At 35.4% G+C, this 13,524-nt stretch overlaps 1 protein-coding gene across 1 annotated transcript; it reads left to right on the top strand.

Annotated features, from left to right (window-relative positions):
• Window positions 1–630: 630 nt before the first annotated feature.
• Window positions 631–13,257, top strand: LOC104461321 (myocyte-specific enhancer factor 2C-like; the record flags this gene model as incomplete). The annotated part of the gene is made up of 2 exons (XM_010072863.1): window positions 631–684; window positions 13,054–13,257. Coding segments are annotated over exons 1-2 (258 nt in total), but the record flags the coding sequence as incomplete, so codon positions are not given.
• Between the last annotated feature and the right edge of the window lie 267 nt (window positions 13,258–13,524).

Here is a 13,524-nt window from a genome sequence, read left to right as displayed (position 1 = left end):
TTAAAGTAGCTGACATCTCTCATATATCAAATAACTTTAATAAAGGTCCATCCTATTTGCATAAAGAGGGACATTATCACCTCTGCTGTCAAAACAGAAGATTGTTTTCCCTTCAGAAATGAATTAGCAGGCCTACTTTGCGTACATAGGTACAGAAAGGTTCATTAAGTCTCTGATTTAGGTAATTTTTCATATTAGAGCAGTGAGTGATATTTAAAAATAGAGACACCTAATTCCATTAAAGTTTTGGCAATGCGTGTTTCAGTCTTTTTCTTCATTTCTTGATATATTGTTGGGTTAGTTCATAAAAAGAGGCCTTTGAATTAGATTATTATTTCTCTATGCATTATTTATTATATAGAAGCAGTAAATTTTTATCATTATTTACTTATACACTAAATTATAATTAGGATGTTTGGTCAGCAAGTTATCAATTCATCTAGTTACCAGGTTTGTAGTAATATTTTATTTTCTTTCTGTGTTTAGCAGGAACGGATGCAGGGGGCTGTGAACTGAGTAGTGCAAGTGCTGAAGAAGGAGGTTTGTTTTGAGGAAGCGGGTAAGAGGAAGAAAAGAGAAGGGAAAAATACATAACTTTAAGGAAGAAGGAGAGAAAAAAAAACGGGGACTATGGGGAGAAAAAAGATTCAGATTACAAGGATTATGGATGAACGTAACAGACAGGTGAGTAGCAAAAATACAGTATTTGAACAGCATATTATATTTCTAAGGTGACTTATTCTCATAAGTGATTAAAAATTTGATAACTTAATGTACATATACATATACCCACATATATGTATACATATACACAATATATGCTAGACTATCAAAGAAAAAGTACTTTTAGAAACAACCAGAAACCTCACATACCGGTTTTTTTCAAGTTTAGTAACACGTGTAGTTGGGAATTTATTACTAGAGGCCTTGATTCTACAAAGACTGAAGTGTATGCTCTGCTTTGCACCCCCTCTGCGCTCGCTGTGACTTCAGTGTGTAATATACATGGTTAAGCGCATCTGCAAGTTATTGCAGAATGCAGGGTATGAGTTTATTTGCAGGAGGACTTGCATTTAAATTCATAGATCCAAATTATTTATGTTTCTACATTTGCAGTGTTTTTGTTTTTACCTCCTTCATATAAAAATTACATTACTTCATAAAAAATCTCTTCTTTTCCTGTCTGAATTTTAAAAATAATTTGAGTAGCCTAATGGATTCTAAAACCCACGTACAATAATATTGGCGTGTTGTAGTTATGAAACAAAGTCTCCGTGACTGATGCTATGGCTAAATAGGTCCAGTAGGAGTGGTTAATTAATTATTACCACTGCTTTAGATAAAATGGCTGAGTAGCCGTCACATATTATCAGCACTATCTCTGCTAGTTAAAATATGGTCATAAATTAGAGAAACTGCTTTCCTGTTTTCAGAAAAATAAAATTCAACAACTGGCATCTTAAAATAAAATTGGTGAAAAGATACAGCTGTTTACATTTGACGTAAGTGGATGGACATTTTGTTGAAACTGGAGATGCACAAGTGTGAGAAACTCTCATAAAATTATTTAACACTATGATTAGTGTTCTTCAGACCTGTGGTTGCAATTTAGGAGTCATCTTCAGTAGCTGTTCTTTAAGAACTTGATACTGCATTACTATAAATATATTTGTTCTATTAACTTTCTCTATAAATTTCTTCATATATTCAGGTTGTTTTTTAAGAAGTTATGTTGTTAGTCTTCAAGGATTTTATAAAGCCATAAAAAACTCAGCCTAGGCGTAACAAAAATTATAATCTTTAAATATACTTTCCAGTAATTTTTAAATTTTGTAGTGTTAGTAGTCACTTGTTTTCTCCATGGCAGAAAATCATGCATAAAAGCAAAACTGTATTATGATGGATATATTTTTTGTTTTCCCTAGAGGTTGCCTATTATCATGGGCCAAGCCAAAAAGCAATTTCTGTCAATATAGAACCATCACTATATTTATTTTAATGGGCTTAACAGCTTGGAATTGAAATTAGTTTCAAAATATTGAACTGAATTTATCTTTAAACATTAAGACACTAGTTGTTTGGAACTTTCCCATACGACCATGGTTTCTTTTTGAAGTGAACCTGAATTATTTTGTAAATTATACTGCAAAATTTTGCAGTTAGTAACATTAGCTTGTACAGTAGCCTCAGTGTCAATTTGCTTACTGAAATACAGGATTTTCAGAGAACTTAATTCTCAGTTTTGTCAAAGAGATATTATTCAGGAGGCTAAATTTACTGTAAAAATTTAAGACAGCTAGTCTTTCAAGTCATTCACAGTTGAGTTTCAAGACTTCTAGCACCAGCTTTCAGAATTAATAATTATGAATAAAACAATAACGCTAGAATACTAACAACTGTAGTGTCAGCGAAGACAGCATTTATCTTGCTAGCATTTCATAGAATCATAGAATGGTTTGGGTTGGAAGGGACCATAAATATAATTGAGTTCCAAACAAAAAATATAATGGATTCCCACCCCCCTGCCATGGGCAGGGTCACCTTCCACTAGCCCAGGTTGCTCAAAGCCTCATCCACCCTGGCCTTGAACCCCTCCAGGGATGGGGCATCCACAGCTTCTCTGGGCAACCTGGGATACTGCCTTGCCACCCTTTCAGGGAAAAATTTCTTCCTAGTGTCTAAGCCTATCCTCCTTCAGATTTAAACTGTTGCTGCTTGTCCTATCACTACACGCCCTGATAATATTTGATATTATATAATATTTGAATACAATATATACTTCTATAATTATGTAAGTTTTATACTTAATGTTATTATAATATAATATTTGATAATATCTTGTTGATTAGTCACTGTGAGGCTGAAGGTATAGACTTACATTAGTTTACCCTCCACATAATTGGCTCAATTGAGCTTCTCATTTATCCTAATATATTGAAATGTTATTTAGAGAATTTTCTACCAGTTTTATCTTCCTTTCATTTAGTGCCCTGATTTAGAGCCCAGTGAAGCCAATGATAAGATTTCCATTGATTCATTTGGACTGTGGGATCAGGTTTTTTAGTTGTAGTGATATATGTGATTAAACACAACTGGATTTTCACTAATAGCTGATTGAGCTTTTAAACATTTCCTTCACAAGCATTACTGTTTCTTAAAATAAAGTATTCCATAAACTATTGCAGCTTCAGTGAAGCTGCATCAGTTTATTTGTTTTCTAACTTACAAACTTCCAGTAATCTTAAAATAGTTAGTGATTTATATTCCTAATTTTTTTTTAATTTAGTGACATAAATATATTTGAATGCACAGAACAGATTAAAAGGTTGCACTTGGAAAAAAAAAAAGGTTAAAAGTTTTTAATTAATAAAATTAAGACACCACCTGAAGCACAGTTCCATAAAGCTTATTTGTAGCTCCATTTACCATTATATGGATGGAGGCTTTTTTCTTACTGCCCCACCAAAAGATGTTTGCAAAAACAGCAGCAATTTGCAAGAACAGGAGCAAATCTGTTGACTTGAAACTGCCTTATTGTTGCCTATATTCAGACTCTGTGTGATTTCACAATGCAAGGCATGTTGGATGGGAATATGATCTATACAGACAGTGCATCCTCAGCTGTTTTCAAGCACATGAATTCTCTACAGGACAGCGCATGCAGGGGAAAATAGGTGGAATGTTCATCGAATGAGATGATTTAGCAATAGTTTAATTCTTCTGCCCTCTCTTAGTGCAAGGGTGAATCTGTTTGGCTAACAGAGTTTTTGCAAAAGGGTCCAAGCTGTTACAAGACCCATGGAAGGTGATTTCTGTCTTTGCTTTTCCACTCATTTGCCCAGTGTCCTGACTAGCTATTTACGTTAACCATCAAATGGAGTACTTGCTCTATTACTATAACAGCTGTTTTCTTCCACACTACTGTCTGCTGTGGTGGGACACTCCCCTACTGTTCAAAGTGCTTGTATGAGTGGATTGTGAAGGACAAAAATAGTGCTGACCTCCCTTCTTCTGAACAAGTCTATTTGGTTGGATTTGTGGACTTCAGTGACTATACTGGTAATAAAAGTAAGTTGAAACTGTCCAGAGTCATATGTCTAGCTGCAAATCTCATAGAAATGTGCAGTATGGGGATATGATCTGAACATTTCCAAAAACTATTTGAAACTTTGATGTTTTGGGATAAATTAAACAAAAAATACTGCAACCTAGACATTAGAGGCGCAGTCCTTTCACCCTGGACTGCATAAAAGCTCTGTCATTGACTTGAGTGCAGAATTCAGGCTTTTAATTTGGAAGAGCCATTAATTTAATGTTGTTTCATGTGGGCTGACAGTTGGCTATGTTTTCCTGGCCCTCATAGTTACTGTGTGGTGACAAAGGTGGCAAGAATGTTTGAATCTTCTGTGAGTGATCACAAATTCTCTTCAGTTGTGAAAGTTTCAGAAAAGCTCATCGGAAAAAATCCCTTTCACTATGCTTTTAGCTACAGGGAGGAGCAATATGAACAACTGCCAGGGCTAGAGTAAATGTGTGTTTGGTTGTGTAGTTTAGTTACCATCATGATATTAAATGGAAATGATAACTCTCAAGAGAATCCTGTTATAAGCAGGCAATGTGACCAGACTTTATTATTCCGATGCTGGATAATATAGTCTTCATAAATTTGGAATGAATGTTTAGTAGTGTTGCTCAGGCTCATGAGATTGTGGCAGTTTTGTCAACAGCCCATTCGAGTAGACCGCATAGATGATATTAGTTGCATCACCAATAGAACCGATATCCAAAAATATTAGGACTAACATCTGATATTGGAATCTCTTGACTGCTACAAGTTCTTTGTGCAGTATTGCAATCGGGCAGATCAGAGAAGGCTGCTGTGATGAATTCAGAGTTGCTTGGAAAAAAAAGAGGAAGGGCATTTGCAAAAACATGGGTGACCTTTATTTTCATGTGTTTTCTTGATTGAAAAAAACAGTTCAACTAGCTATGTTATAGTCAACACATGAAGTAAAATTTGCATTCATCTGCCTCAGAAAAGTCCTTGTATTTTTCCTATTTGTTTTTCATCAGTTTGAAATATTTTATTAGTTTTAACAAGAGGCTTTTGTGGTCTGCTGTAGACTGGGATCATCTGAAACACTCTTTGCAACAGTCCAGGGAGGGCTGCCCAAGGCTGAAATAAATAGGTGTAATGACGTAAATGATATTGTATTACTTTTATATGAGGTCACTTAGAAAATATCTCATTAAATCTATGGCCTGTGAGCTAAATCCAGAGGTACACTGACCCAGGAAAAAGGGCATATTGACCCAATGGCATTCTGGTATCGCATTTGGAGGACCCTCTTGCTTTTAATACACTGGTTTTTCTAGTTAGTATTAAGAAATATCACATCTTATGTGGTGATCCAACATTTTTTATCCCTCTGATCATCTTGCTTATTAGTTATGTTTTTTTTTTCATGCTTGTGAATCGTGCTGTTGTCAGATCCACAGTTAAAACTGTGTTGAGGTTAGCTAATGGTTCTGCATACTCTTTAAAACATCTCTTCCAATTTGTAATGAGCTGCTGGGAGCGTAAGTGTTATTAAATACCATAGGAAGTGTACACTTCAATCGTAAGGTGCTTAAACAGTAAGACACCCTTTTTAAAAGTATTATGTCTGTGAAATTCTTTGGGGTGTGACAATAACAAACACTTGCTGTTTAACTTTTTCATGCATAGACTTTTAATCATGCTTTGATTCCAGCAAATCTGTAAAGCTATACACCAAGACTCACTGCAGTTACCAGTTCAGTAGAGAATAAATTAAAGCAGATAAGTAAAGTGAGGGTACAGGGCAGGGGAAGAATATCCTGGAGGGAAATGACCATTTGCAGGAAGACCTAGATTTGTTCTACTGACTTTGATAGCTAATGCTGCTAGTTTCAAAACTAATTTCAGCCTCCTGTATCTATTTTTATCTGTGTTTCAGCTCTATTTAAAAGGAAAGAGTAAGAGACTATTGTCTGAAACAGAAGCTCGCCTGTAGAAAGAGAGAAGAGCCTTGCATATTAGTGCTATAAGTGCATGAGTTAGATAGAAAACTTTTTTCCACGAATCTCCTGATATTTTCAGTCTTCCCTGGTGGGGTGTCTTCATTTTATCCAAGATCTGATTTTCCCCCCCAGTGAAATATTTTCATATGAAAACATAACTTCTTAACTGTGCAACTAAGCATCATTCTCTTCAGTGAACCTTTGTCTTAAACATTACATGCTTTTTATCTTTTACAAATTTGAACTCCTCTTGCTTACATTAAATTGCACACAAGAAGATATATACTTGGAATATAGCATAGGCCTTGGTTCTGTGTTTTTCAGAGGTAAAGTTAGGTTTCTGTAAGAAAAAAATACACCCCAAGTTTTCATGACTTATAAATCCTAGTGATCTGTGCAACTCCGGCAGCGCTTTTCACATTATGCCAGACCACCTGAGAAGTAAAGTTTTAAGAGAGCTGCTGAACTGAACCGTGAATTTCTAGAATGTATTATATTTAAAGGGTAAGTGTGCTTGTATTGCAAATATATGTTCTGAGCATAATTTAGAGTGAATTAGCGTAAGGTAAATATTTAGGTCAAATTACTTCTAATTTGAAGTGTGAGCAAGAAGCCTAAGTAAGGAGAATGCTGTAGTGAATGAGGCATCTGCCAACACAGCAGAGCTGAAAACCAATACAGACACAGGCACAGCCTTGCTGTCTTGGAAGGAATAGTTTGGAAAGCCCTGGGGGAGAATGAGCTGGAGGTGGGAAGCAGAACTGAAGCCATTGTAGAGAGGAAGAAGTTACACTCTTCCTGTTATGACAGGAAATGCAGACAAATGTGCTTCCTGACTCTTTGCTCAGCAGGGAATGAAATATACTTTGACCTTTACCTTATGAACATTTTAGCAGCACAGAACTAGTAAACATGTTTTTTACCCTAAACATCTATTTGTACCTGCCAGAACTGGTGATAGCATACAGAAAAAAAAAAAAAAGTCAGCTTTCTTGTATATGGTATTAGCTACTATGCTTTTGATAGAGATGATGGTTTTTGCCTAAAATACATATGTATCTGTACATCTATATATAATGGACTTAATCTTATCTCTCTGATTCAACAAAAGGAAATGAAGTATCAGACATTAACCATTATTATTCTGGCATCCCTGTCTGTTTTTAGATCTTGATTTGTAAGTTAATGTGGGAAGCATATTGATACTGGCTAACCTTCTAATTTCCAAATTGCTATGTAATCTGTTAATTAACACATCTTCCAATTGTCCCTACTCTCTTTATGTACAAAGAAAAAATTTGTATGAGAGATCCACATCATGTGTCAGATCTGGGCAGACTGAATAATATCACTATTTTAAGTATTTGATCTGTTATTTATGTACTAATATCTAAAAATGGGGCATAACACACAAGGACAAAACCTTCCTTCTTATACAGATTAATCATGAACATTTTATTTGTTATAGCTTTAATTTTAGGGCATCGTGCTTAGAACTCCTTTTTATCTGGACTATTCAGCAAGTAGTAGCTCAATATGCTTGAGGCTTTCTGGGACAATAGCTCTTTTACCAGCATAAATCACTGCTGTCTGATCCCTGTAAGTTATGCTGGAGGGTTGTAAGAATATGGAAGCAGGCTGCTGAATGTCCTTCACTGCTCTTTAAAGGGTCTTTCATTTAATATGACATGATATTGGATAAAGGAAGGTTTGTCTAGAATGAATCCTGCACTGGTGCCGCTTCCCAGTCCCACCGAGGGTTACTGTAAAGAATGTTGCAGCCAGGGCTCTTCATAGGATAAACAGATCTGAACAACAATCAAATAGGAAGAAGGGGAAGAGGGAGTATGACAAGAGCTGTTGCCTCTTAAGTAGCTATTTGGGGTTTCAACATACGATAGGATTAGGTGTCTGGCAGTGAGATTTTCATCAAGAGCCCTTTGGTTTAGTACTTCCTTTTTGTCACATACGTTGTATCTACCATGCTTGCTCTAGTCTCTGTCAGAAATTTAGATATTCCAGATGAAATAAGAACAAAAAGAACAATATTTCTTCTTGACCAGGCAGTATCCATATCAGATACTTCTGTGCATTGGTGGTCCCTGATTTTTACTCATACATGTTCAGTGGCAGGAAATGTATATGGGAAGGATTATGTGCAAATTCTCTGTTTCTCTCATTTACTATGTCAGCAGCTGTATATCTTTGTAATCAGGATAGGAAGAAGCAAGGGGAACACTGATATTTTGCCACTGGCTGGACTGAATTGCTTGAAAGATCACAGGACTGCTCCTTTTAAAACAAAATATTAGCAAATATGCTATGGCTGTTACTGATAAATACAGAGTGCTGTTATGGCTCAGCCTCTCACTCGGGGTGTGTGAGATGTCAGCAAAAGTATTAGAAGGACCTGAATTAAAAAAAAAAAAAAAAAAATCCCAAACCAACTCCCACCAAAAAAATACAGAAAGAAGCAAAGACTACATCGCGACAAAGATAAATAATGTATCCTGAAGGCTGTATTCATTAAATGGGATACGTTGCTTCACTGATGTATTAAGATTTATAAGACGCGTATAGTTGTTACAAATTTAGCTAGATAAAGACTATTACCAGTGGCCAGTATTACTATTTACATATACACACATTTAAATTTAAATTTCAGCACATGAAAGAATGTATACTTGCAACTAAGCAACATTATCTTCTAGTTAATTTAGTGTAAGTTTTACATAATAGCAATTAAACAAGAACGTCTGCTCTGGGCCACTAAATGGAGCATATGCACACTTGAATTCAGGCTGTCTACAGCCCCACTTACAGACATTGCAACAACTAGTCCATGAACCATCTCTCAGAAGACTCTTGCAGCTTTAGGCATGAAGAGCTAGTTGAGAGGTGTTTCCATGGTATTGAAGAAGAGGCAGAGTAAAAGTGGAAAAACATCCTTTTAACAGTCCTCTTTTGTCAATGCCTTTCCTTTAGCACATACAGTGCGTTTCACCTGTAGTCAGAATTTAATCCAAAATGCATAAAAAGCTTGTCTTGATTTATATCAAGAAAGTTGGAAGCTGGCTACTTGTTGGGGGTTTTTTTATGTAGTTCTCCCGATGCTTGAAAGCAGCATCTGACTTGCTCACAGCCTATAAATTCATCAGCGTTTATGCTTCTTCATATACAAAAATGCTGCAGGCTTCTTGGTACCACCGTTCCTGTTACAAGGCCAATTTGGTTCTTAAATTTTTAAAAATAACCTTTAAATAAGTAAAATAACAATAGTGCTAAAACAAATAGTAACGGACTAGAAGGTTTTCAGTTAATATGAAGGGATGGAATCAGGTTATTTTTTTGTATGTTTCAGAGGTAAAAGTGGTACTCTCCACACACTGCTCTTTTTGCAATACATGTAAAACCATGCATAAAAGCACCTCATTACAGTGTTTAGAAACTATGTTGGTGTTTCAACCCTTGCATTTTAGATACACGTGCTTAAAGAGGTTTTAAAGATAGTTGAATACTGGCCTCTTATCTGTTTCACTTCCTCCCTCCACTCCACTTTCATTCTTCCCAGTTCTCACAGTGTCATTATAAAATATTACATCCCAGAAAGAGAAGGACCTCCTAAATTGCCTGTCATTCTCCTAAAATGGAGAAAATTTGTGAACTGAAAACACCTACAAATTAGCAGTTGTTTAGACAGCAGAGATAATAATTATGTCTTCTTTAATATCATCTGGAAATAAAATGCGGTGATTTGATTCTTGCTGCTGGAAAAAAAGTTAAATATTGAAAAGTTATTGAAATGCATACACTTCTTCTATGTGCTTTTTTAAATATGTTGATGAGTTGTCCCACTGTATGTGTGTTTTCTTTCAGTCTTGCTAGTGTTCTTTATGTCAAATGACAAAATTACTTTGTCCATTGTTACATGGTGCTGTCATGACTGGGAACTTTGAATGCAGTATATCACAATAAGACTATGTGACCACCTGGATTTTTGGTACTATAGCTACAGCTACTCAAAAGCTTGTGTTCGTGCAGATTGTGTGTGTCTTCTTCATTCTCGGCACTGAGTCAGTTCAAGTGTACTCAAAGCTTCTTAAGTGTAGGTTGCACACTGCTTTCCACTTAGACAAAAGAGAACAAACATTTAAAATAATTTATGCCAATTTTTACCACACAGCAAAATTTCTGTAATACTAGAATGTTATCTATTTCCCTTGACAATATTTTTTAGATACTTTGGGTGATTCTGGTTAACATAAGAAATTATTAACAAATTGAGACCCAAAAAAAGTAATGAGGATGCTGTCTGCTTATATTGCTCACAAAAATATTTTAGCATATGGAAGAGAATTATATTCATCTTCCTTATGTAGCCACATAGAAGAAAGTATGAAAAAACCCATTGTTTTTAAATGGCTTGAAGAGTATTCTTAATTTTTCCTGAAGCTACTGACCTTTCACTATACATTTGAAAAGACAAGTTCACCTCTACTATAAACTGTTGTAAAAGCATGACAAATTTGCATATATATGTTTTTTATATATATATATGTCAATATAAGCCACAATGAATGGCATATGTAAAAGAAAAAGTAATATTCCAGATTACCATAGAAACAGTAGTAGATACAATTTTTTGAAACACATTTATCAACAGTAGCAGGAAAGCACTGTCTGATAGATTTAGAAAATGTTAGAAAGATCAAGGAGTTACAAGCAAATCAAATTCAGAGCAATTAAGATTATATTTTAGAGAAGGAAAAAAAAAAAAGATCTGGCTGATTTGTTCTTTTTTTCACTTTCCACAAAAAGGAACTCTAACTAGTAACATTCTGGTGATCAGTATTATGAAATAAGTATGTGCTGTGCTGCACAGCTGTGTGGTTATTCTACATGTTCAGGAGCACCTAACAGTAAACACAAGCAGTGGCTTTAAAGATATTTCTGTACTGGAGTGTACTTTGATGGTAAGAAGCTGTAACATGCTAAATTCTGAGGTTTCTGTGCAACAGAAACCATACTGTACAGAGACACTCCACCTACAGCACTGTGGTCAAAAAGTTGATTGAAAGGCATTTTAGATGCAAAAAAATATGTTGAGTTAGTACATTTTTTTTTCTGTATGTTTAGATTTTTCTAAAACATGCTTTTATGTGTAAATATACATATATATGTTTCAACAAATGCATTGCAATTCTCTGTAATCAGGAAGAACATTGTAGGAGCATTTGAAAGATTCTTTTCAGAATTTGAATGAAGTTTTGTTACCTATCTCGTTATTCATTCCAAATATCAAAAGCCATTGAGACAGACTAATTTAGAAAGAACCTACTATCCATTATGCATACTTGAGAGCAGTGCTGTGGAAAGTGTGTTTTTAAAACGCTTGACTAATTGTATTTAATGGCAATCCATCTTTTCTTAACAGTATGTTGACAGAGGCTAAAGAGATTGAAATGACAATAAGAGGAATAACATTCAGTATACATTTGGGAGAATAAATGTTCATAGTATTGGCACAGAGCCTCATCTTTCTGAGATACACTAGCAAATAGGGATTAGCAATACTTAAAGGTCACGTTTTCCATGGCCGGATGTGCTGGGATTTTAAGGTAGTCTGGGGTCGCAGTTAGCATTAACTTGCATTAGGAGTGTGACAAGATAAAACAGCAGCCATATGAGCCATGTACAGACGAATCTTCTTGCCTCAGCATTAAAGTGCAGAGGTGCTACCGCTTATGAGTATTAAGGAATGGTAGCAACAAGTGCAGGATTAAGCAGACCTATAAACTTGGTTGCATGCCTGCCCTTGTCGTATCAAATACCTTGACTACATGTTAAATTTGATTAATAATAAGCTTAGCAAAACTGTATTTTCATCTTAAAAATTCTTGTCCCTGAAAATCATTAGAGAAAAAATAGATGTAAAAAAAAATCACAGTCATTGTATACACTTAATGCAAATTGCATATATGAAGAAACAGAAAAAGGATAAAAACTCAGCCATACAATTAGCTTGAACAGCTCGTGGTAGTTTCTGAGTCACATGTCTTACTGGAACTTGTAAGCTAGTGCAGAAAAGAAGAGAAAAAAAAATATTTGCTGTGTAGAGCTTTCATTGTCAGAACAGTCCCTATGGAAAATTATGGTTTTGGACAGAGTAACGATGTTTTTCATGCTGCTTAGGTTTTGCATGTCAGAGCGTTAGCTGGCCTAGTGAGAACTTTTAAGTACATCCCTATATTTTCCTATATAATATGACCCGAAGTCCTTTGTACTAAAAAATGGTAGTTTGTATTTCTAAGCATCTAATTTGAAGTTAAATAAAGTGTGCTACATCTGTCTTTAGAAAAGACCTTGTTTCAAAGGTGGTGTTTGTTACTGGCCAACTATTGTTTGTTCTTCACTCATGCTTTAAATTTCTCATTTCTTCCATGAGTGTTTGAATTTTTAACACTACATATTTCTTCAAGATTATTGTGAGTGTGAAACAGATATGTTGTTCATATAAACACACAACTTAAATTCTGTATGAAATAATTTCTTCCACTAAAAATCTAGCAGGAGTTGGAGGATCAAAGTAAGTCACTATTAAAATAAGAATTGACTCCACATGTTCAAACTATTTACATCTGCAGATCTGAGATGCAGTTTTAAAACATTGATGGGAAAGATGCATGCAGTATAAAGAACATATGAATTAAAAAGCTACAGAGAAAGATGAAGTATCCACACTTCATTGCACTGTTCAATGAAAATGTCCCATGCTCTTTACCTGTAGCCCCAGTTTTGTGCAGTGAGAATTATGTCTATTTCCTCACTTAAATGACACAGACGCACATACTTATATTCTGAGACTGTATTTATATTTATGTGATTGCCTTCTGAACATTTTCAATGCAATGACTACAGCAGTTGCACATTGTATTTCCAAAAAAAGAAGAAGGACTATAAAGACTAACTTGGGGATTTTTGACGGACCTTTCTTTCTTCTTTTTTTCCCAGGTGACATTTACAAAGAGGAAATTTGGGTTAATGAAGAAGGCTTATGAGCTGAGTGTTTTGTGTGACTGTGAGATTGCTCTGATCATCTTCAACAGCACCAACAAACTGTTCCAGTATGCCAGCACTGATATGGACAAAGTGTTGCTGAAATACACCGAATACAACGAGCCACATGAGAGTCGAACAAATTCGGATATTGTTGAGGTAAGATTTTGTGTTCTGTGAGGTTTCTTTTTTTACTTTGCTGTGAGACAGAGGTACTCAAAGCGAAAGGCCTGATCATCTTTCTTGAGAGTTGCAGAACATACCCTGGAGGTGACATAGCAGCAGCAGAGCAGAACAGGGACAACTAACATTGGTTTGGGGGCTGGAGATGGCGCAGCAGAGACTGGAGGGAATGCAGTCTTTTGTGAGCTGTAAGTTTTATCGTGCTGAGTTTCGCATGCTCCACAGAAACTCCTGCGATGGGAT

This window comes from Pterocles gutturalis, unplaced genomic scaffold, assembly GCF_000699245.1.
Source record: "Pterocles gutturalis isolate BGI_N339 unplaced genomic scaffold, ASM69924v1 scaffold36997, whole genome shotgun sequence".
NCBI classification, from domain to species: domain Eukaryota; kingdom Metazoa; phylum Chordata; class Aves; order Pterocliformes; family Pteroclidae; genus Pterocles; species Pterocles gutturalis.
This window is presented reverse-complemented; position numbering and strand designations above follow the sequence as displayed.